Here is a 24,857-nt window from a genome sequence, read left to right on the forward strand (position 1 = left end):
CACGTGGGTGTACCTGGTACGAGATCTGTCGAGATGCATTTACGTTATGTTACGTTGTTTGCAATGACGTAAGGACAACGTAAGACAAGGTTCCGTGACACGTCACACCAAGAGTTCACAATAATTTTGCAGTTTTGAACGGATACTGTGCAAGTAATGTTTTTGAGGAGGTACCATCTGAGCATGTTGCCATGACCATACGTGCGACGCGATATCGCCACTCCAGCTGGGATTTCACCTCTACAAAAGGCTCCACGTACTGTAGCGTAGCGCGTTTACCATGTTTACGTCGTAGCAAACTGTCGAGATGTCCTTGTTCGACTTGAACTAGCTTTTCTGCTGCAATCAGATTTCAGTCATTTTGCCATTGAACAAGTAAGTTGAAGTAACTTTGAGTTGAAGATAGTTGAGTAATTACTTTCAGAATACCAAATCTCCGTTGAGAAGAATAGATCCAGTTAGTTGTCTTTCTGTCTAGCGGATGGATCTTTGACAAGTTCGAAGGTGGCTCGTCCGTCCAGTTCTGCGACGGATGACTGTAAGTTGTTGTATCTTCTTCATTTGTTCAGAAGAGAGATGGACACGTCGTTTGCGAATACCACATCATAATCGGAGGTTTCTGCATAGAGCAAGGGATAATGACCTACAGTAGTGACGTAATGGACATCTTTATAGTTGATATCATATTGAAATTTGATACCGCGCACCGGTCTGCTTTCGTTTTGTATTCAACCTACTTCTAAGTACATGTAGTTCAATTTGAAATAACAGTTTCCTTATATACATGCAATTACTCTGGACTCCGCAGTGCGTGTTCTCGTACACAGACTGGGGGGATGGGGGGATGATAATGATCAAGCTGGAAACTGAGGCCATAGCATGTTCTGGGAATTTTCCTAGAGGGCACTATTGTGCATGCACCGCCACATAGGCATGCGGCGGGCTGAGTGCTGTGTGCACGCACAGGAGAGACCTGCCTCGAAGTGTTGCCATGTTCTCCGCGTCATTCTCCTCAGAGAGTGCAGTCGTAGCTGCTGATGATGATGTAGTGCAACGGTCGAGTAGATAATGACTGCATGCCTACATTATCATGTTGTAATGCTACTTTACTCAATGTGTGCAGCAATGCACATTTATAAAACAATGCAAGAGATGACCACAATAGTGCAGTTCACCAGCCTTACACTGTTCGATGTGTAGAGCTTAGGCACAGAGTAGAGGGCGCACAGTTATACAGTATTCATAGCTCTGAGTTTCACGAAAGAACGATTATCAGACGATTGACAGTGACTCATATGCGGTTTAATGTATGTTGGCAAAACGTGGAAAAGAAAGTAACACAGCGTGCGAGGTGAGGCATAGCTTCTCACACAGTTGCTAGATACAGCATTCGTAAGGATATAGTCACACAACAGCGCGGTAAGATGTCAGCATCTAGCAGTCAGTAACAGGCGAGGGATTATCACGCACAATACGAAAGGTGCGTGTAAGAGCTGACCCATGGTTGTATATTCAGCCCGGTTGAGGGGCATAGTTGCACACATGGTGGGTACTCACTCTTGTGTTACTTTCCACTTGGTGAAGGATGCTGATGATCAGTTTGCACCATGGATTTCCAGGCCAGCCTGGCTGATTAGACTACACCTACACAAGTCAACTCTGTGTGGAAGTTTATCAAATGTAGGCTAAATGCATTGTGTAATGCTCTACCTGCGTTGGCCACTTTGGTCCAGTACCTGCGAAGGGGAGGGTTGAACCAACACGAGCTGTGTAATAATTATGATATTTACACAGCTTGTGTACTGTCTGAATTGAAACTTCACACCTTTTTTATTATGTACAATATCAAACTTAGTCGGAAGGAAAGATATTTGCACACAAAGAGACGAAGCCAGTTGTAAATCTGATGAGACCTTTCGTACCATTACTTCTCAAATCAGTACATCAGGTACATGGCGATCGTGTACTGATTTGAGAAGTAATGGTACGAAAGGCCTCATCAGATTTACAACTGTGTACGATATCATGTGCATTCCACTGGAATGTAGATTGTAGAGAGTTCATTCAACTTTGATTACTAGTACACGTCTTTGTATTGGCTGTTTCTGTGTACAACCTTCAGCAGCGCTAGCAGCATCATGGACTTTCCAGGATCAGCGCAGCCCCCGGCGACGGATGGTGTATCAGCACAACCCCCAGTGACGGGGGATGTGTCAACTCAGCCTGTGCCTATGCCATCAGGGTTTTTCACCTCGACGCAGCCATCAGCAATGGCATCAGGGTTTTTCACCTCAACGCAGCCATCAGCAATGCCATCGGACTTTTTCGCGTCAACGCAGCCATCAGCAATGCAATCAGAATTGTTCACCTCAACACAGCCGTCAACGCAGCCATCAGGGTTTTTCACGTCTGCGCAGCCATCGGCAATGCCATCAGGGTTGTTCACGTCTGCGCAGCCACCAGCAATGCCATCAGGGTTTGTCACGCAGCCATCAGCAATGTCTGTATCAGCAGTAACCGGACCAGCAATGTCAACAACAATAGCAGCAGCACCAACGATGCAAACAACAGCAGCACCACCGCCTTTGCAAACAACAGCAGCACCACCGCCGTTGCAAACAACAGCAGCATCACCAATGCAAGCAACAACAGCAGCACCAGCAGCGATGCAAGCAACAGCAGCAGCACCACCAATGCAAACAACAGCAGCAGCACCACCACCAATGCAAACAACAGCAGCACCGCCGATGCAAACAACAACAGCAGTGCCAGAATCAGCATTGCCAGAACCCGTGGTGACAGTTCCAGCAGTGCCGGCAACCGCAGCAATGCCATCACTAGCAATGGCAGCAACAGCAGCGGAAGCACCAACATTTCCAACAACAGCAGTGATGGAACCAGCAATGCCAAGAACAGGAGCAGCACCATCAGCAATGCTCACAACAGCAGTGATGGAGCCAGCAATGCCAAGAACAGGAGCAGCACCATCAGCAATGCCAACAACAGCAGTGATGGAACCAGCAATGCCAAGAACAGGAGCAACACCACCAGCAATGCCAACAACAGCAATGATGGCACCAGCAATGCCAACAACAGCAATGATGGAACCAGCAACGCCAACAACAGCAGCTGCACCACCAACATTCCCAACAGCAGCAATGATGGAACCAGGAATGCCAACAACAGCAATGATGGAACCAGCAATGCCAACAACAGCAATGATGGAACCAACAACAACAGCTGCACCACCAACATTCCCAACAGCAGCAATGGTGGAACCAGCAATGCCAACAACAACAGCTGCACCACCGGCAATGCCAACAACAGCAGCTGCAACACCGCTAATACCAACAACAGCAGCGGCAATGCCAGCAACAGCAGTGATGGAACCAGCAATGCCAACAACAGTAGCGGCAACACCATCAATGCCAACAATAGCACAGACAGTGCCACCACCAGCAACTGCAGCACATGTCATGCAACCACCAGCAACTGCAGCGCATGTCATGCAACCACCAGCCACTGCAGCGCATGCCATGCAACCACCAGCAACTGCAGCGCATGACATGCAACCACCAGCAACTGCAGCGCATGTCATGCAACCACCAGCAACTGCAGCGCATGTCATGCAACCACCAGCAACTGCAGCGCATGCCATGCAACCACCAGCAACTGCAGCGCATGTCATGCAACCACCAGCAACTGCAGCGCATGTCATGCAACCACCAGCAATGCCGGCAACAGCAGTGATGGAACCAGCAATGCCAACAACAGTAGCGGCACTGGCACCAGCACCGTCAATGCCAACAGTAGCACAGACAGTGCAACCACCAGCCACTGCAGTGCATGTCATGCAACCACCAGCAACTGCAGCGCATGTCATACAACCACCAGCAATGCCAGCAACAGGAATTCAGCCTACACCCATGGTAGCACCATTAGCCGCCGGGCCAGTAGCAGCTCCAATACCACCAGCAGCAGCATTTCCACCAGCGCAGCAGCAGCAGCAGCATTATGAGAGCGAGGAGCAAATCACGAGGCAACGCATTGAGGCATGGCGTAAGGATGCTGCAAGCACAGCAGGTACAACACCAGCTGCTGATGCTATGACACCTCTCGCTGAGCAGCAACAGCTGACTAGTGCCAAGGATGGGTTTGAAGTACAGCAGCCACCAGAGGACTACCCAAATCGACCATCATCGCCGAGCACCGTATCTCAAATTCCGTCTTATCGCCATGATCCACGCTATAACAAAACACTGCCAGCCGCACACCATCCACCTCATCCAGGTGCTGGCTATCCACCTGGTGCTGGTGCTCCAGGAATGTATGGTGCCTATGGTGCTGCTGCTGCTCCTGGTTATGGACATCATGCTATGGGATATCCTATGTATCCCGGTGGACCTCCAACAGCACCCATGCACCATTACCCAACCATGTACAATGCGTATGGTCACATGTACCCTGGTATGCATCCAGCTGCTCAACAGCATCACCACCACCACCAGCAGCAGCAGCAGCAGCCTGCTGCTCATGCTCCTGGTAATCCTGGCCAGGCATCTAGCGTGTATGGGGGAAATGCGTCTGCTGTCGGCCCTGCCGATTTTCAGTCACAACACCAATACTATCAACAGCAGCCGCAGCATCATCATCATCAGCAGCAGCAGCAGCAACACCAGGCGGCGAATCATGGCGGAGGTTCTTTTGCTCCAGGTTATGGTATGAATCCAGCAGCTCAAGCCGCCAACAATGGCGTGTTTTATGGTGTAGGAATGTATGGGCCTGGCTACTATGATCACAGTGGTCAGTTCTATGGCTATGAGGACCCGACTGCCAACCAATATCAGCAGCAACAGCAAGAGCCACAGCAAGAGCAACAGCTTGCATCACAACCGCAGCAAGCCGCCTCTGAGTTTGATGCCACTGTGGGTTCGATTGGCAATCTGGGTGCTGAGAACACGCAGTATCCTGTTGCTGAATCCACGCGTCACCTGTTCCCTGATGGGCTGATGTCAAGTCCGCCACCTGTAGCAGAAGGTGAGTTGCATAGAAATTGAATTCCCACTTCTCGTATATTTCTCCAAAGGTTGTTTGTCTAGGTTGCTTTCCTGGGACATCACACCCAAATATTCTTTGTGTCATTTCGACACACTTCCCTGTACTATAGATGTACACTGTGCATTCAGCTGTGTTTGAAAGTCAGTCATGACTGCATGTACTGGCATACATGTATGGACTTGCAACCTTGGACACAGTCCCTTCCCTGCATATACTGGCATACATGTATGGACTTGCAACCTTGGACACAGTCCCTTCCCTGCATGTACTGGCATACATGTATGGACTTGCAACCTTGGACACAGTCCCTTCCCTGCATGTACTGGCATACATGTATGGACTTGCAACCTTGGACACAGTCCCTTCCCTGCATGTACGAGTATGCACTACCACCACCATGTAGTTTGTGTGTGCAGCGTGGTTGCGCAGAATGGTTTGTATCTTGGCAATGTGCAGCACTTCGCCCATGTTTCTTTCATGCCCTGGCCACACTATCAAACTATGAAGTATGTGCACCGAACGTACAGTGAATCCCATCTCGCGACAAACTGACGCCACCATCCATCTCTTGTGTGTATGTGTTTGCATTCTTCTCAGAAATCACACGAACGGACCCGATGGATCGTTTCAAGACTGTCTGCAGACCGTGTGTCCGGTTTGGATTTGGTGGTCAGCTGACAGTGGTGCGGCATGATTCACTGACAGCGCGTCCACATGTCTGCGTCATGTCTGTGCCAGTAAGCCAACCACAGTACAGTACAGTACTTGTAGTACATCTACTCTACTGTGTTGCCTAATATAGCCAGGCATGTCTTTTGGTAGCATTCCTCGTATAAACATACTTGTTCACTCATGTGTGAAAGGGATAAAGTTGAATGAGTGGGGCAAGTGTTGTGGATAGTATATAGTACCCTAGTCAGAACACTCACTCACGTATGGTCTCTAAAATTCTCTCTATATTGAATCACCAAATATCGGGCATCACTGTTTTTTAACCACATCTCAATCCTGGGGCTTATTGCAGGGCATCACTGATGAATCGGTAGTCGACATGGAAATGGGTAAGGTACTAGAGTTATGGTCATAGCGTGAAACTGCTGTAGTTTCTATCTTATGAGGTGCTTGTCTGTGTTGTGGCCACACATGCATGTACTACTTGTAGTATGCTGATTCTTGCTGTGTGTATGTGTGTGATTGCTCTTGTTTGCTACATAGGCTACAGCCACAAGGCAAGAAGAGCTGGAGGGTTTCCCTGGACCGCTGACCCAGTAAGTCTTCCTGACCTGATTTGTGTCAACCCAGACCGTACCATTCTCCCCCAGAGCACACTCATCCTCACTGCTCATTAAGACTTTGCTCTAGCCACTACTGAAAGCTTCTGTAACTACACTCAAGTACGTAGAAATACAGGATGCTGCATGGTTGTGTGTATTTCTCATATATGATCAGGTCTCTATTTTGAAACTCCCTTGTTTGTTTGTGTACTCTTGAGTTGGTACTCTCTGTGTAGCAACTGATTGCTTAGGGATCTCATTCTGGATCCTAAAAAACAATAGATAGGTCAGGTGGAGCAAAGAGACCACCTCCCCCTGGCCCCAGTAAATCGTCAGACAATGCCTGGCTTGAGTGGTGTTGCAGGTGAGCGGAAACATAGGAGTAAACACTGCACTGCACCCCTGGCCACTCAGTGACAACAGTTCCGGGATGGAATTGGGGAAGTTGGCATATACTGTAATTTCACAAATTTTCGGTGTACTTTTATTTTCGGTACTTTCGGTGCGTCTGTTTCATACCTAAAATTTCAATACACCGAACAAACACTAACACACATAATCCAATAGGGAACTGCTTGTCTGTACCGAAAATTTCTGTTCACCTAACCTAGCCTGTTGCCCTCATACCGAAAATATTGAGCACCGAAAATTTCTGAAATTAGAGTACTTGGAAGTCAATTTGTTGTTGCTGCTGCATTGCTGTCTCTCTGTAGTGAGTCAACTGCTGCAAGTGTCGCGGAGTTCACATCTGCTCGGGCTTCTTGCTGTGCGTCTGAAGATCGTGCAGATGAAGATATCTTTTGGCGTATTTTGGGAGTTTTGGCAAAGGAGAAGGAGGTAGGACTAAGCACGATACTGAGATTGTGCAATGTACATGACATTGCACCAGGATTACTTCTTGATTGTGTGCTTTCCACATTTTTGGGGGCTGGTAAAACAGTGTTTGCACGAGGATTCAAAGCCAGCATAGCATGACTGCATACGTATCTGGAGCAAACGTTTATCTACTACTTCAGAGTGTGACACTGTGAAGAAGCCAATGTGCCCGAAGTCTAATCAAACTGCAGAAGCAGAGGTCACTGATGTGCTCATGTATCGCCCGTACTGTGTACTCTTCCTACATGCGTGCAGTCTATATACTTAGTAGATTATTTAAAGCACTGTGCATGACTTGTGGAGCTCCTCTTCCAAACTGGTACAGTACTCCCTAACCAGGTCACTGACCGGCTGGCCTGGCTCTGGAAAAGACACTACGACGGTCTAGGAGAGCATGAGATGTATCATGTGTGCACTGTGTCCGTGCATACCAAAAACGATTCTTTGCTTGCAACATGTGGCATATATGTGCGTCGGAAGATGTGTGTGCGGCTTGTTTGTCTGTGTGTTGGTCTAATCTAGTCCCCTGTATCCGATAACATGGCAAACAGCAAGGTGTTGAAAGTTCTCCGTGCTCAGTCGGAGTGTAAGGAATCGCCAGAGCCATCGCGTGACTATGCAACCGCTGTTTCTTCCATACGGCAACTCCTATTGGATGGAGACAAAGAGGTAAGACGCTATGGTTATTTTACACTGTTTGTGACCTTGTTCCTGCCCTCTTTTGTTTATTTTACTTTGTTCACAACCACGTGGCATTTGCCAAGGAGGAGCTGATAGGGGCGATAGCCAGCCGTTGTGACCAAGGGGAAAAAGGAAAGTGGGAACAGATTTGTACGAGAAGCACGGGGAGCTAAGGCAGAGCAGAATATCAACTAGTATGTTGCATTCTGCAGTAGCTGTACGAATGTCTTGCAGCATTGGCAGGATTTTAGATCTTGTAGCAAGAAAGATCAGTGACGGTAAGTAAGAATAGAGTTGATGTTCGCATAGAGGCAGACTGCGCAATAGGGAAGCAGAGAGATGCATATGTGCACTGGAAGATGATGAAGCGCACTTCCTCTGCATTGTAGCTGTTGTACTATTGTACTTGTACTTTGAAGTAGCTACCGGTATGTGTGGATATCACGTGTGTTTCCTAAGCTTTCCTTTTGGCTTTGTGGCTGTGCTCCTTGTCTACTATTGTGCTATATACCCCCGCTAACTGTCACTGCTTGTGTTTGTTTTTCTGCCACACTGCTCAGGGTGCATTTGATCAGGCTATCTACTCTGGCCTGTGGGGCCATGCATTCTTCCTAGCTCGATACATTCCCGACGGTTCAGAGCGTGTTGCCAGAAAGTAAGTTTGGCGTGGCCACCATGTGCTCCTGCTTTGAAATACTTGTACTAATAGATAGTTTCGCCTGGTATATGCTTGCTGGGCCACTGCTTGTTTGTTTGTTGACTTGGCCCGTGCATCGTGAATTAAGCCACCTGTTGTCTCTCTCTGCAGGTTCTCGGAAAGCCTCTCAAGTAGTGATGTTATGCACACCCTCTTTCAGCTCATGGACAAGAGAACTGCAAGCGGCTTGGCGGTAAGGTCACCACACACTCTAGATTCTGCTGTCTGTTGCTTAGTGCAGTGACTTGTGTTGTGGCTGTCCACCTGTTGATGTTGCCACGCTGCAAGGGCTGGTCAATGGCTGCTGGTCGAGTTCGTAGAGTTTAGGGCGCTGAGTCGAATGGTCTTGGTCCAAGTTGACTACTTCGAAGCACGATGCACCGTTCATCAGAGGCTCCCAATTGAACTTGCACGCATAGTGCACCGCCGCATTATGGTGATGTAGTCAATGAGGAAAGGCAAAGATTCACACGTAAATTTTGCATTCAAAAATGGCTGGTTTCAGCGCCTGCCCGATAGAGGAACAATGCATTTCACAGCTCTCGGAGCGAGATCATTCAACTCACTACATCAAGGACCACATCTTCTTTAAAAAAGTATTATTGTTCAGAGGAGGCAGCGACATGCACTGCTGAGATGTTTGAGTGTACCGTGGTCTTTTGAGGCAATGACTTACACACACATGCAATGTTTTGCCAAGTTTGAACAGTTTGAAAGAGGGCTACTGACATTCTAGAACTTGTAGATGCGTAGTCTTTGAGTTACTGAATCGAATGGACTTGGTCCGAAGAGGCTTCAGTGCACTGTTCCCCAAACATGCTCCGAAACCGGCCATCTTTGCACTCTAAATGTATGTATGGACGTCTGGCCTCTCCCAGTGGTGTCATCACTGGAAACGTGTGGAAGTTTTGCAACATGCTGCTTGTGAGGAACCTGAAACTTGTACATTTTCATTTTCACACATTGCCATTGTGACCAAAGGAGTGTAGTTTCTGATGTCTATACTGCTGTATCTGTTATTTTCATGTGTGTGTGTGTGCATTTCTGACAGGTGTGTGGAGAGCAACCAGATATGGAATGGTGCAATCAACTAGCAGTCATCATTGCAAACTTTTCCATTGCTGCTCGCTACAAGGCTGTCACGGAGCTAGCTCGTTCACTCGGTATGTAAATCATTTGTGTCATCTCTTTGGTCCCCCCCCCCCCCCACTCCCACACACACACGTACACACAATATACAATCTACAGTACTTGATTAGTTCACTGCTCTGCTGCTTTCAAGCCTCTGCACTGTTTGCAGTCTATAGATTTGCTGAGAGAATGCACTGTGTTTTCTGTGCTATGTGTTCTGTATTGCAGAAAGCTGTGGTCGTGTGCATGCTGCACATCTGTGCTACCTACTCGCCGGTGAAGTTCCTCGATCGACCGGTGGACGTCTACATCTGCTTGGTGCTAATCACAGGTGAGTGAATGGTCGTTGATTATGCTGATTTACTTCATGCATGTTGGTGCTGCATGTCGCACAATGGCATTAATTGGGATTGTTTCTGTTCTACGCCCTACGTAGATGACAGCATGTGTCTACATGACAGTATTGTATTACTACTTGTAGCTTTCCTCTTGGTGAGACAGAAGATGTAAGAATAATTGACTATTGTCATTTTCTATTTGTTGCTGCTGCTGCTGTTGTTGTTTTTGTTGTGCCTATGCCTTGCAGGTTACGGTCTTCTGAATTTGTAACACCATTGGTGTTGCAAGCAACGGAGGTAAGTATTGCTAGTCTCCTTCTTCTGTATATCTCCGTTACGTTTCATTGATCTCGTTTTCAAGAAACAAGCAGAAACTTCAACAGCTTCCCTGGGTTTATACTGTTCAGGCTGATGGACCATGCCCGAAATTTGGTGAATCTGAAGTAAAGTGACTTTTGCAGCAGAGAGACCATGTTTGGACTGTGTAAACGAATGTGTAAATGGCTTCCCCTGTGTAATCGAATGTGTAAATGGCTTCCCCTGTGTAATCGAATGTGTAAATGGCTTCCCCTGTGTAAACGAATGTGTAAATGGCTTCCCCTGTGTAATCGAATGTGTAAATGGCTTCCCCTGTGTAATCGAATGTGTAAATGGCTTCCCCTGTGTAATCGAATGTGTAAATGGCCTCCCCTGTGTAATCGAATGTGTAAATGGCTTCCCCTGTGTAATTGAATGTGTAAATGGCCTCCCCTCCATAAATGTAGTACAGTCAACTTCGCTAATAACGACTGCGGATATAACAACAATTCGCGAATAACGACACTTTTCTGGTGCCCCGCCGGGTGTCGTTATAAGCGAAGTTGACTGTACAGCTTTCAAATGGTGCGGACCTTAGACCGAGCACTCTGAAGTTACCTATGCCTCGCTTAGTGCGACTAAATCTTCACGCAGTGACTGTTGTACTTTGGACTACATGTATTAGATTCTCATGACACCTATGCAGGACTTTGAGGTACACGGTGTGCTTTGATGGCTCCAGTAATTGTATCCAGCTTTGTTGAGCATGTGTATGTGTGTCTGTCTCTGTCTGTGGGTTTACACATGTGTGCAATCTTGCAGGTATATGAGTACAGTTGCCTTCGAGCCACTGGTCGCATTCATACATTCTACCAGGTTAGTGTGAAGAAGTGTCTCACCCATGCCAATTAACGATGGCTTCTAACCTTCATGATCTCACTGCTTTGGTTTTGTTCACTTTCTTCATCTTATGTGCATTTGAAACTCATGTCTTCCTTTTTGGATGATGATTTTAAAATCATTGTCCCTGATTGAGGTGTGTGTGTGTGTGTGCGCGTGTGCGCGCGTGTGTATGTGTGTGCGTTCTTGCATGTGTGTATGCTTGTGCACACGTTGCTAATGTTTTTTCTTCTTCTTTTTCTTGGCAGACATATCGTCTCCTGTATGCACACTGGCTGACGGATGCACACATGACAACACAGGTGTGTACTGTAGGTGTGAATCACCTCCACCTCTCGACTGTTGTCTGGCTCAGTTTTACTCAAGTACTAGTAGCCATGACTGATGTAGTTTTGTGAAGTACATGCATGTAGTTGATTTGCAATGCTAGTGGTGAGTACCGCTTTTAAAATGCACTGGTACAGACAGTATGTATCCAAGTATAATACAATGTCATGTAGTTTTGTTGGTGATAGGCTGTCCTGAAATCACTCTGGTTCCACAAGTACTGCAAGAAGCAGCAGTACAGCATAGCTCTCTTTGAATGCTGGACTGTGCATGAGTATGCTGCATGTGTTTGGTCGTGTTTTCTATATTCACCTAGGCACTCGACTACTGCAGGAGCATTAGCAAGTATGTCATCAGCAAGCCACAGGCCTTCTCTGCGTCGTTTAGCCAGCACCTGACAACGGTTAGTCACAATACCATTCCATTCAGATCTGCAGTCTTTAGAATAGTTTCTACATGCTGTTTAGACTTGTGCTTCATATATATTTCTTCGGTCATTCTTTGATCTGTCATTTTACTGGTGTCCTGGTCTGCCTTCCAGTTTAGGTTCTACAGTGAAACCTGTCTAAGGCGACCCCTCAAGGGACGAGAAAAAGTGGTCGCTGTGGCCAGGTGGTCTTCTTATCCAGGTTCAGTGGGTCACGTGACCATATCCACATGTGACACATCATGTTGATCAGTGTATCACAGTGCACCCACCTATGGCTACTCCAGCACGACTCATGTGCCTGGGGTGACTGGGGTCCTCAGACCTGTCGTGCATGCACCATGTACATCTACACTTCCTGCACTGATGTGTAGATCTACCATGCATAGTGCACCATGCAATGCATACATTTACATGTACTAGCACTGTGCAACGCGGTTGTGGGTGGGTGGTCGCCGGTCGCGTTGAGCGAGTGGTCGCCTTATCCGAGGTGTTTTGAATGTGAATGCGTCCGTGACAAGGAAAAGTGGTCGCCATATCCGAGTGGTCGCCATGGTCGAGCGGTCGCCATTACAGGTTTTACTGTACCCTGATCTGATGAGTCACGATTTATGGATGATTTTGTTTTGATCTAGCAGGGCATGTGGTGGCACTGGTTAGATATTCACTATGGTACTGAGTCCTCAGTGAGTGGAGTCTGCTAACACTGTACAGTGTGTGTATCTGTGTGTCCATGTGTGCTGGTTGACGGTGATGTGCAGTTATCAACACGTCTTGTGCATCATTGCGCCAAGGATCTTGGTAGTGACACTAGGATGCCTGCATGGTTGGAGAAGCTGAGCTCCGCCGTACCCACGGTTAGTATTGTACTGTACTGCCACTGTACTGCCACACTTGCTCCAATGTTCTCACAACAGCAACGGAACATGCACGTAGGGGCCAAGGTAATATGCACTTTGGGGCCAAGGTATTATGCACTTTAGGGCCAAGGTATTATGCACTTTGGGCCGGACTTCACCTAGCACAACTATACATGCATACATGAACAGTTCTGCTGGGTGATATCCGGCCCAAAGTGCATGTTTGGCACCCTAGACTTGCACGGCTCTTGATGCCCTGGAAGTGGTGTGAATGCTGCTGGACATGCACACGTACAATGGTGACAGTGATGTACCTAATCGAAACTGGTGCCAGCTTTGCACTCCATATTCTACCCTACCCTCAGCCCATCTCGCTCTGGTGCCTCATTTTACTACTTGCACCGTGTTGCTGCTTTGCTTACTGCTGTCTGATTGTCTGATGATGCATACATTGTGCTGTGTGTACACAGACTAGTCATGGGGACAGCGGATTGGCCATGGCCACAGGAAGAGTATCTGTGATGAGTGGTGCGGTGGGTAGCAATGGTAGTGCGTGCGGCAGCACAGCCAGTCCGGCATTCAGAGATACCCAGCATGCACAGGCATTGATGTCTGGCAGAACGCAACAGGAGTCTGATGCTGGCTACACGAGCTCACTTGCCATGCATGGCAGCGGTACAACTGCAGATTACTCCGAAGCCGTCCAAGAACCTGCATACTCCACCTCACTAGCATCGCAGCAGAACCAGGCTGTATCAGCTTTCACAGATGTTGGAAGTTCTAGTAACACTACTGCTCACCAGTATGGAGGTGAGGATCAACCAGATTGGGCGCAACGGGATGATCAGAACGATCAGAACGTAGCTTATGCAACCCAGCAAGCCAATTCCATTGCTGGCAGCTGGCAGCCTACACAGGAAGAATCAACTCGTCACCAGCAACAGCAACAACAAGAGCAGGGGCAATGGCAGCAGCATCAACAGCAACAACAAGAGCAGGGGCAATGGCAGCAGCATCAACATCAACAGCAGCAGTGGCAACACCATCAACAACAACAACAGTGGCCGCAACAGCACACTTCTGGTATGTTCATTATAAGAAAACATGGAACTATTTGAAGTATAACTACTTTGGTTATCAATGGCGCTGACTACAGACATCTTGTCTGTTACACTATTTCTGTATAGCCGTTCTTTATAGTATGACTGTGTTTCGGATTTAAATGTGCTCTGGCGAAATTCCTTGAAGTGTACACTTATGACATGTTGTCAGTGGGACTCAATATCGCTCTGTAACCACATTCTGCATCATTTGTTTTCTGCAGACGAGAACGCTGGATCTTTGGATAGTGCAGACCCTGGTGATGACCCATTCGGCGTTGGCCAACGTGCTGTAAGACAACATGACTTTCGCAGAGTTCACAAATTGTGTGTGTGTGTGTGTGTGTGCACGTGTGTGTGCACGTGTGTGTGTACGTGTGTGTGTGTACGTGTGTGTGTGTGCGTGCGTGTGTGCGTGTGTGTGTGCGTGTTGCTTGATGGATGTACCTACTCATAGGTTGCATCACTTACATTGTCAAGGGCTTTGGTGAAGACTCTTTTAGTTTGAAGATGCTGCATGTACACGTATATGCATCAATGTATCTGGCAGACTGCAGTACCTGCAAAAAAAGACTGCAGTACCTGCTACAAGAAATAATAGTGAACTGTTGAGCCGTGTACTGACTTTCTTCTCTTTCTCTTTTGCAAAGGTGGACCAGGGGTCCTCTCATCCCAACCACTCCACTGGATGGGATCAGAGCAGTAAGTTGCCATGATTAGATGATTCACAAACTATGGTTCGCATTCTACTTCCAAATCTAGGGTGGAGACACCTGGCTATGGGTGGGAGGGTAGCGTGTCGTTTTTCTGCATGCTGACTCCCTGCTATATACTTGTACTTACATAGTATGCACCAGAAATCATGCTTTTGTACCTACGCACTTAATATTTTCTCTCACTCCTCGGTTTGTGTATGCGTTTGTTTACAGATCAACAGCAAACCAGAGCGCCTGTTCAAGAGGACTCTGTTGAGGATGAATCACCACCAGCTGCTGCTGAGAACAAGTCAGAGCCAAAGAAAGAGGTATGCCCGCATGCTGCTGATGCTGATGCATAAGTAAAATGATCTAGCTGTGCGTGTGGTGCAATTGTTGTCAATGGCCAGTCATTCACAGTTCTTGGTTTCAAGAGTGTCTAGTTGACTACAAGTATGTGCACACAATGTACTGCTGTAACAATGTGCTGTGTCAGCTAAAGCTGCAAAGACTTAGCACGTACCGATATTCGAATGGAGTAGTGTGATTACTGCACTCGCAGATCAGTGCTTGGTCATACTGTACCAACCAAATACTTTGGAGTGCATGTATTTGACATTTGTGTAAGTCAGTCACCAACAATACATGAAAGAGGTTCTGCGAAGTATCAAGTCAAGTAAACATTCACCTTATTTCTGGAAGCATTGCACCTTGTCCAAACTGTCGGATTTCTGAATAAGGCACGAACTGTCTCTTGTCTTTTCACAAACTCAAGTGCCTATACTGTAATTAGTTCATCGCATGGTAAGGACTGCCCTGTGCTTTCTTACGGTGACATAGGACAGCGTTTTTGTGAGAGGCATCGCATTGTTTTGAAGTTTCTGGTACCGATATTTCTGCAGAACCTCTCCACTGTACCTGTGTATGCGTGTGCGCGCACGCGTGTGTATTGTTTGTTGTGTTATGGTTTTCATTATTTGGTGATGTCTTATTGAGTTGCTCTCTTTCATTGTCACCTTTGTGTATGTGTGTTTCATCTTTGTGTATGTCCTTTATGTAGTCTAAGTCAGGACTGTTCAGTTTCCTCGGCTGGGGTAGTAAGAAGAACGAAGGGGGAGCTGGACCAAAAAATATGATTCTTCCTGACGACAAAGATCCGCCGGTAGGGAACAGTAAACTACTGTTGTCACAACCTTGCCTGTGTTAATCTGAGCAGCAGGGTTCTCTCTTTCTCTCTCTCTCTCTTTCTCCTTCTCTCTCTCTCCTTCTCTCTCCCTCTATCTCTCTCTCTGTCTCTCTCTGTCTGTGTGTGTGTGTGTGTGTGTGTGTGTGTGTGTGTGTGTGTGTGTGTGTGTGTGTGTGTGTGTGTGTCTCTCTCTCTCTCTCTCTCTCTCTCTCTTTATCTTTATCTTTCTCCTGGATTATTGCAATCAAAATCAATCGCGCTCCTCTCTATCTCCTGCTTAGACCTTAGAAATGGAGCAATCTTTATACCTACCATAGCCTCTTGAAACATCTTCTTTTGCAGCACTACCTGAATCCTCCAGGAATCTGAGGTGTTTCCACAATTTGTCACTACCATGACTGCATGACTGCATGACTGCATGTGTTTTGTTTGTCTTTTCTACTTGTTTCCCGTGTCTGTACTTTGCAGCTGGTGTATGATGAGAAGAAGGGAATGTGGATTGACAAGAATGAGCCAGACAAAGTATGTATTGAAATTGTTGCTCTACCAACATGAGCGTATGCACTACCGCCATGCTCAATGGTATCCATTGCCATGGAGAAGTTAGCTTGCGCCCTGTAGACCCGGCTGCAGAGCCCAGTGTTCACTGGCCAGGGGCTGCACAGCGCACGCTGATAATTGACTCATGCAATTAGATTCACTGAACACTCAATACTCAATAGCCATGTACATGTAGTGCAATACTTTCAAGTACATGTAATAATGGTGTCCTGTGCAACTCTTGGAAAGTGAGAGACATTTTGTCTGGTAGAGCAGCACCAAGCTGTATTCTCCACCATCTGAGGACTAGTAGATTTGCGCTAGCATATTCCCCAAGTCTACTGATACTTCCATACTGGAAATTTACCACTACAGTATTTGAACATTCTTTTAAAAATTGTTGCTGGATCGAATAAATTCACATGATTCAATATTGGCAACATCCCTACTATTCCCTAGTTGGTGTTTACTCCATCCCTCTTTCTACTTGCTCCCGTGCTTTGCAGAGACGGGGCTTTTGTGATCATTTAGTCTGTGAATGTGTTGTGTTGTTCTTTAGCTACCCCCTGGAGCTGAGCCACCACCTCCAGATGCATCATTCCACCAACCAGGGCCTACTTCATCGCAGATGCATCCTGGTAGGCCCTTCAGCAGTGTTACAGCTCTCGTACCTATCTCTTTCTGAGTTTCTTATAACAGTTACCTGCTGTGTACTCGAGCTCTGGCACCTGAAGGGCACAGAAATCTGTCCTGCTGTAACTCTGTGTTTCGCGCAAATTGATCATCAGACTGTGTCGTCTGATGAAAGTTAGAGTTTCAGCAAAACAAATTTCTTTGCCCTTCTAGGTGTGTGTGTGCGTGCGTGTGTGTGTGTGTGTGTGTGTATGGCTTTGCACCCAGGTGTGTTCAGCACTCTCTCTCTCTCTCTCTCTCTCTCTCTCTCTCTCTCTCTTTCTCTCTAGCTGCCACAACTCACTCCGAGGGTAGGCTTTGCAATGCACGTGTAGATGAAGATGCTGTAGCTCCCAACGCATTCAACCTGTGTAATGGTGTGAGCACTGCAGAGTGCAGACACTGAGTCTTACACGAGAGGACACTAGTGTGAGCACTGCAGACGCTGAGCCTTACACGAGAGGACACTAGTGTGAGCACTGCAGACGCTGAGCCTTACACGAGAGAACACTAGTGTGAGCACTGCAGACGCTGAGCCTTACACGAGAGAACACTAGTGTGAGCACTGCAGACACTGAGTCTTACACGAGAGAACACTAGTGTGAGCACTGCAGACGCTGAGTCTTACACGAGAGAACACTAGTGTGAGCACTGCAGACGCTGAGCCTTACACGAGAGAACACTAGTGTGAGCACTGCAGACACTGAGTCTTACACGAGAGAACACTAGTGTGAGCACTGCAGACGCTGAGTCTTACACGAGAGAACACTAGTGTGAGCACTGCAGACACTGAGCCTTACACGAGAGAACACTAGTGTGAGCACTGCAGACGCTGAGTCTTACACGAGAGAACACTAGTGTGAGCACTGCAGACGCTGAGCCTTACACGAGAGAACACTAGGGTGAGCACTGCAGACGCTGAGCCTTACACGAGAGAACACTAGTGTGAGCACTGCAGACGCTGAGTCTTACACGAGAGAACACTAGTGTGAGCACTGCAGACACTGAGCCTTACACGAGAAAACACTAGTGTGAGCACTGCAGACGCTGAGTCTTACACGAGAGAACACTAGTGTGAGCACTGCAGACACTGAGTCTTACACGAGAGAACACTAGTGTGAGCACTGCAGACACTGAGCCTTACACGAGAGGACACTAGTGTGAGCACTGCAGACACTGAGTCTTACACGAGAGAACACTAGTGTGAGCACTGCAGACGCTGAGCCTTACACGAGAGAACACTAGTGTGAGCACTGCAGACACTGAGCCTTACACGAGAGGACACTAGTGTGAGCACTGCAGACACTGAGTCTTACACGAGAGAACACTAGTGTGAGCACTGCAGACACTGAGTCTTACACGAGAGAACACTAGTGTGAGCACTGCAGACACTGAGTCTTACACGAGAGAACACTAGTGTGAGCACTGCAGACGCTGAGCCTTACACGAGAGAACACTAGTGTGAGCACTGCAGACACTGAGTCTTACACGAGAGAACACTAGTGTGAGCACTGCAGACGCTGAGCCTTACACGAGAGAACACTAGTGTGAGCACTGCAGACACTGAGCCTTACACGAGAGGACACTAGTGTGAGCACTGCAGACACTGAGTCTTACACGAGAGAACACTAGTGTGAGCACTGCAGACGCTGAGTCTTACACGAGAGAACACTAGTGTGAGCACTGCAGACACTGAGTCTTACACGAGAGAACACTAGTGTGAGCACTGCAGACACTGAGTCTTACACGAGAGAACACTAGTGTGAGCACTGCAGACACTGAGTCTTACACGAGAGAACACTAGTGTGAGCACTGCAGACACTGAGTCTTACACGAGAGGACACTAGTGTGAGCACTGCAGACACTGAGTCTTACACGAGAGAACACTAGTGTGAGCACTGCAGACACTGAGTCTTACACGAGAGAACACTAGTGTGAGCACTGCAGACACTGAGTCTTACACGAGAGAACACTAGTGTGAGCACTGCAGACACTGAGTCTTACACGAGAGAACACTAGTGTGAGCACTGCAGACACTGAGCCTTACACGAGAGAACACTAGTGTGAGCACTGCAGACACTGAGCCTTACACGAGAGAACACTAGTGTGAGCACTGCAGACACTGAGCCTTACACGAGAGAACACTAGTGTGAGCACTGCAGACACTGAGCCTTACACGAGAGAACACTAGTGTGAGCACTGCAGACACTGAGTCTTACACGAGAGAACACTAGTGTGAGCACTGCAGACGCTGAGTCTTACACGAGAGAACACTAGTGTGAGCACTGCAGACACTGAGTCTTACACGAGAGAACACTAGTGTGAGCACTGCAGACACTGAGTCTTACACGAGAGGACACAACTAACCTACTGTAGTAGTGTTGGCAATGTCACCCGTCGCTTGTGACAACTGTAGAATCAAGAGATGTGTATGGGGACTGTAGAGTGTGTAATGGCTGCTCTATTCTAAACCATGTACATGTAGCTATTTGCTATCCCCATGCTATGTCCAAGTTTGTTGCTCAACATTGCATGGTGCTCACTGTGCTGAAACAGCCATACAGTGTAACTCTGATAAGACATACCCCCATGCATGGAGAGCAGGAAAGTGTACTTAGTATCCAAGGTACATATTACCTGATCATATTGCAATATGGAGGAATACAACAGCCACCCGGACAATATCCATACTTGTACTAAGTGAGTTCTACTGTATGTAGTGTGCATTGAGCAGTGCTGTACACTTGTGTGTGTGTCTGTGTGTGTCTGTGTGTCTGCGTGTATGTGTGTGTGTGCTATGCTATGTACCTGTACTGTGTTGTCACAGCTTCTTCTGGTCCTACACCTAGCAGTAGTGCTAGTGTGCCTTCAGAGCAGTCTTCTAAACCCGGTGCTGCCGCTGGTGCTACTGCAGCAAGACCATCTAAAGGCCGGCTAGGTGAGTGAGAATTGCTTGATCGAATGTCTGAGTTTTCTAGAAACACATGTACGACTCGGGATGTTATTTCCACTGTCTTTGAGTGTACTTACTGCTGGCTGAGAATAAGTGTATTGCTGAGCATTCAGCTGTACGTATACTATACTGCTGCCAAGTTGTTTTCTACTGCATCCAGTCTACTAGTACACTGTACTCTGCTCCTCAATGAAATCCGATGGAGTGAGTCAGCTTTGCACCCTGCACCAGTGAACACCCCAGTGTTCGCAGATCTAGGTCTGCACAGCCAGCGCCCCGCTCGTACTTGACTCGCACAATCAAATTTCATTGAACAGCACTGTACATTTCCTGATGAAAAGGTGGGCGTTTGCTAATACGCGCATTGTGCATTTTGGGGATGCGTTCTTCCCTGGATGATGGAAGACTAGATGTTGTAAGTAATAGCTTTTACCCATCCCTTGCCTGGCCACCCATCCCCTGTCTTGCTTGTCCTGGCCCGTTTACTAGTAGTTTGTGACAACTGATACCAGTATGTGCTGTGCTGCTATCTGTTCTTCTATTTTCTCTCTCTCTATAGCGAATAAATACGTTGATACATTTGGTAGTGGGAGTACACAGACGGATTCAGCAGCCTCAATACCACCTCCTGCCTTGCCCGCACTCCCACCAATGGGTGCAGCTCCTACTGCAGCCGTGTTTGCACCTCCTATGCCTGCTCCAGGTATGGTGCTGCTGCCTATGCCATCACTGGCACTGCTGCTACTGCTGCTACTGCTGCTGTTGCCACTCCTGCTGCCGAAACTGTTGTGGTAACTCCAGGCAGGGATTTTGTGTTGCTCTCTCTCTCTCTCTCCCTCTCTCTCTCGGTGTGTGGTGTATTTCGTGTCATATTTGGTTGTCTGACTGTGTGAGTCCTAGTACAGCATGCTTGCTGCTATTGTGCACGTGAAAGATTGACGTCGACCCTGTCTCTGCGCATGTGCATGCTTGCTTCTTCTGTGTCCGGTGCATGCATAGGCGGTGCTGGTTCTGCGGAGAATGATAGCGGAAACTCACTGCCTGTAGCAGCAGCAGCAGCTCCTCCAGCCACCGGTGCGGCTGGCCCTGGAGTATTCAACCCGTCAAACAGTAAGTTGTGTGCTGTCCAGAGAACAGTAAGTTGTGTGCTGTCCAGAGAACAGTAAGTTGTGTGCTGTCCAGAGAACAGTAAGTTGTGTGCTGTCCAGAGAACAGTAAGTTGTGTGCTGTCCAGAGTTACCATACTTACCATACTTGCCTTGTTATTGATTGTTGTGCAAAACATTAGCATTAACAATGCCTATTTGGCATGCATTGTTGCATAATATTGTGTCATCCCAGTAGGAGTGTGTTTAGTAAATGCTAACTTGAAAATGATGGCTGTGCACACTCTTGTCTGCTGTAGTCACTGGGGACTCTGCTGCTGGCCAGACAAAGACATTTGCAGAGGAACAAGCACTTTGGCAGCAGAAGAGAGAGCAACACAAGAGAGAACAAATGGAGAAGAAGCGCTTGCGCACTGAGCGTATGAAAGCACAGCGTCAAGCACATGGTGGGCAAGGTGCTAGCGGACTTGAAGACGGTTTCGCTAACATGCAGGTATGGTCAACACGCAGTCAATTTCAGTGTTGCTGCTTTGTGATATGTACGGTGCATGACGATACCGTCATTGTCCATTGTTGGTCGCTTGCGGCACAAGTGTACTTTAATACTTGTTTTTGGCTTGATTGATTACAGTCAACTTCGCTAATAACGACTTCGGATATAACGACAATTCGCGAATAACGACAGAATTTCCATGCCCAGAGCAAAGTCCCATCCAACTGTAATTAATGAGACTTCGGGTATAACGACACTTCGCGAATAAGGACACTTTTCTGATGCCCCGCCGAGTGTCGTTATACGCGAAGTTGACTTTATATTTGGAGAGTGATGACTACACAAACACCTGCCTTGCTAATAGACTAGACCCACTCAAGGAAGAGGAAAAGTGATTGCATGAAAAATCAAGAACAACACCAATGAATGAATGGGGAGCAACGGAGTTACCACAAACATAAATGACTGTTGAAGACTCACCTGCAAGGTGCTCTGACAGTTGAGGGAGGTTATTATCAGGACCTCCCTATCTGGAAAACTCCATCAACTGCAGATACCTTGCGGGCAGATACCTACAGGCAGGTCTTCGACATTTTTTTCTTCCTTTCTGTGGAAGTCGGTGGGGTGACTTCCCAGTATATAAGACCATGGCCCTCAGCTCCTACGGTGTATACTTTTTTGAATGGCATTGTGTGTTGGTTTGGCGAGGCGAACTGCATCCACTGTAGTCGCAGTGTGTTTCTGAGTGAGGCTACAGGTGTAAGAAAGGTTCTAGTGCAGTTCAAAGTACATACACTGCATACAGGAATGATTGGCAATATGCAAGTTGAGAAACTGAGCACTTGGACTCTATTAGAGGTAGCGCTGTTGAATGAACACCAGGTTTTGAGGCAATGATTTCCTCTAACACACAGCATTATATATGCAATGATGTGTGCAGAGTGAAGTAGTCTGGTTTACACATTAGCAGAGTACACTAAGACGACGAGCAAGAGCCACATTTACAACAGTATTTGAATTTTTTTACCAAAGGACATTTAGGCATGTACTGCATGCTGTCCTGTGTTTTGAACGTTGGCATCAGTACATGTACTTGGAAGACACTGCTTTCTTTGTATAGTGCAATATTGTGCGTCACTCGCTCTCTATCCTGTTGGTTGTTTCATGCTCTCGCCCGCTACAGTTCTAAGTGGATCATCCAGTGAGAGTTTCCTTATTATTGGTAAGACATAGTGAGCATTCAAACAAGTTTTGTACAACACTCATCAGGAATCTTTGCTGTACTAATGGACAAAGCAACACAAATGAACTCTTATTGAAATCCGAAGTAAGATTAGTGTCACGTAATAGCCGCACTGAAATATACAAAATGTGACTTGTAACAATGAAAATGGGATACAACCAACATGCAGTATTGCTAGCGCTCTTTTTCTCTGCATTGCAGTTTGGGTCTGGGACTGCTTAACGTGAATGACTTGTACGAGTGTCGTTTCCTTCTTGAAACTTTGGAGCCATTCCTGGCGTTCTTATTGACCACTCGCATGTTGCTTGTTTGCTGCGGTTGCTCAAAATATGCTTTCTTGCCCGGTAAATTGTCGATGTCCTCTTTCGGCTTTCGTTGCAGTGATGCTGCTGTCAGTGCAATCTCCCATGATCCACTTACACAGTGCTTGTATTCTGTGCTCTCTCTCTCTCTCTCTCTCTCTCTCTCTCTGTGCGTATGTGCAGCGTATCAATGACTAGTGTGTACACTAGCATGCACTGTATTTATCTATCTATATACCGGTCCGCTGGTCGGGATCGTACTGGTAGCGCTCATCTCTCTGCAATTTAGCCCACATTATCATTGTTGAAGCTCACTGAGTGAGTCATTGTGCCACAGAATGCGTCCGCTGTGCCTCTGCTCCCACCACCTTGTCAGGACATGGTGTAGGCGGTGGTTGTGACAGCTCTTCTACACGTACGTGTGTTCTAGTGCAGGTATGTACACTGGCACCTGCTGCTGCTGCGGCTTGTACATGTACATTGTATTCTGGTATATGCCGGGTGCTACTGCGTTGATTTATATTTTATGTTTCCTATCCAATTTAGCATCATCTTGACTGCTGTTCACAATTCACACTGCTGCTCCCGCTGTTCACTATTGCTTTCAATGGCCAAGCACTGTTCCCGAGCCATCCTCTCTCGTTTACTTGTACATTGTTTTACGCTGTTTTATGCATGGAAATCCATCATGCATGTGTGATATGTGTGATATGTGTGATTTGCTGACAATATACTGTGCTGCTGTAGTCCTCGGTGGCTGGGGCAGATTTGCTTGGGACCGTTCCCTGCACACGCAGTACTGCCTCCAACAATGCTGGGTGCTGTCATTCTGCTGTTTAGACGGTGATGATTATTAGCATCGGCTTGTTCATCTAGGTCAGCTCATCAGTACAAGCTACCCATTTCTTAGTCTGCGCTCTGTTGTTGCTGCTGCTGCTGCCAATTTTTAAGTATTTATGTCTGTGACTTTTTTGATATTACTTCTTTTCCCAAGTACGTTTAACAAAAGTATTCAATTTCCAAGAACTGCTACAACATCCCTCTAGCCCACACTAAGATCATTTTAGCAATTCCTACAAGTAGTTGTATTTTGTTACAGTACTCATTCATCATTATCGACGTTTTAACTGGTGAAAAAGCCGGCCACCTACATCGTACTTCTGTTGTTTGATTATGGACTGCTGAGTGCTGACACTGATGTCTTCCTGCCTTATACATACAGTAGACCCTCTGTAGTAGTGTTGCTTGGGCTCTTTGGTAGCATTTTGCCGCTAATGAAGTGTGTGCAGCTCTCAATACAATCAGGGAATGTTATTACTAATATTAAAATAGCAGAAGTTTTTTTTAGTACTCCCCGATTTCAAAGCACCGGCTGTTAAGTTCACCAGTTTCTTGTTTTGGAATGTTTCAATTTCTTTTTTTCTGAATTCTAAACCATGTACATGTGCACATTGGTCATTGCTCTCTGCAGTGCAAGTGCCAGTGTGCATGTTTGCAAGTACATGTCTTTTTCGTATGTGCTGCTGCTGCTGCTGCTGCTGCTGCTGCTGCTGCTGCTGCTGCTGCTGCTGCTGCTGCTGCTGCTGCTGCTGCTGCTGCTGCTGCTGCTGCTGCTGCTGCTGCTGCTGCTGCTGCTGCTGCTGCAGATGTACAGGGCACAGCTTCTTTGAAAGTACCCGTTTCTCATTCATGTACACCGTC

The 24,857-nt window shown here is 47.1% G+C and overlaps 1 protein-coding gene across 2 annotated transcripts; it reads left to right on the plus strand.

Annotated features, from left to right (window-relative positions):
* Positions 1 to 298: 298 nt before the first annotated feature.
* On the plus strand, positions 299 to 24,602 carry LOC135806539 (protein transport protein Sec16A-like). Of its 2 annotated transcripts, none has more exons than XM_065320735.1 (28): positions 299 to 538; positions 2,123 to 5,037; positions 5,656 to 5,795; positions 6,274 to 6,326; positions 7,046 to 7,169; positions 7,731 to 7,877; positions 8,450 to 8,544; positions 8,698 to 8,779; positions 9,638 to 9,749; positions 9,946 to 10,048; positions 10,304 to 10,352; positions 11,175 to 11,228; positions 11,501 to 11,554; positions 11,896 to 11,982; positions 12,768 to 12,863; positions 13,337 to 13,949; positions 14,191 to 14,258; positions 14,617 to 14,668; positions 14,896 to 14,990; positions 15,722 to 15,823; positions 16,316 to 16,369; positions 16,947 to 17,025; positions 19,887 to 19,997; positions 20,572 to 20,715; positions 21,012 to 21,122; positions 21,418 to 21,611; positions 22,795 to 22,833; positions 23,340 to 24,602. In XM_065320735.1, the coding sequence occupies exons 2-27, from the start codon at positions 2,139 to 2,141 to the stop codon at positions 22,798 to 22,800; spliced, it is 5,724 nt and encodes a 1,907-aa protein (XP_065176807.1). In that variant the 5' UTR covers positions 299 to 538; positions 2,123 to 2,138; the 3' UTR covers positions 22,801 to 22,833; positions 23,340 to 24,602. The 2 variants fall into 2 exon arrangements, with proteins under 2 accessions (XP_065176807.1, XP_065176808.1); XM_065320736.1 differs by having other exon boundaries at positions 2,126 to 5,037.
* Positions 24,603 to 24,857: the final 255 nt, after the last annotated feature.

This window comes from Sycon ciliatum, chromosome 1 (assembly GCF_964019385.1).
Source record: "Sycon ciliatum chromosome 1, ocSycCili1.1, whole genome shotgun sequence".
Classification (NCBI taxonomy): Eukaryota; Metazoa; Porifera; class Calcarea; order Leucosolenida; family Sycettidae; genus Sycon; species Sycon ciliatum.

What these genes read in the sequence shown, in the direction of transcription:
- LOC135806539 (XM_065320735.1), top strand. Translation starts at nt 2,139, where the DNA reads ATGGACTTTCCAGGATCAGCGCAGCCCCCGGCGACGGATGGTGTATCA. An exon ending in TTTTGGCAAAGGAGAAGGAG is followed by an intron (nt 7,170 to 7,730) that starts GTAGGACTAAGC and finishes GGTCTAATCTAG; the next exon opens with TCCCCTGTATCCGATAACAT. An exon ending in TTCATCGCAGATGCATCCTG is followed by an intron (nt 17,026 to 19,886) that starts GTAGGCCCTTCA and finishes GTGTTGTCACAG; the next exon opens with CTTCTTCTGGTCCTACACCT.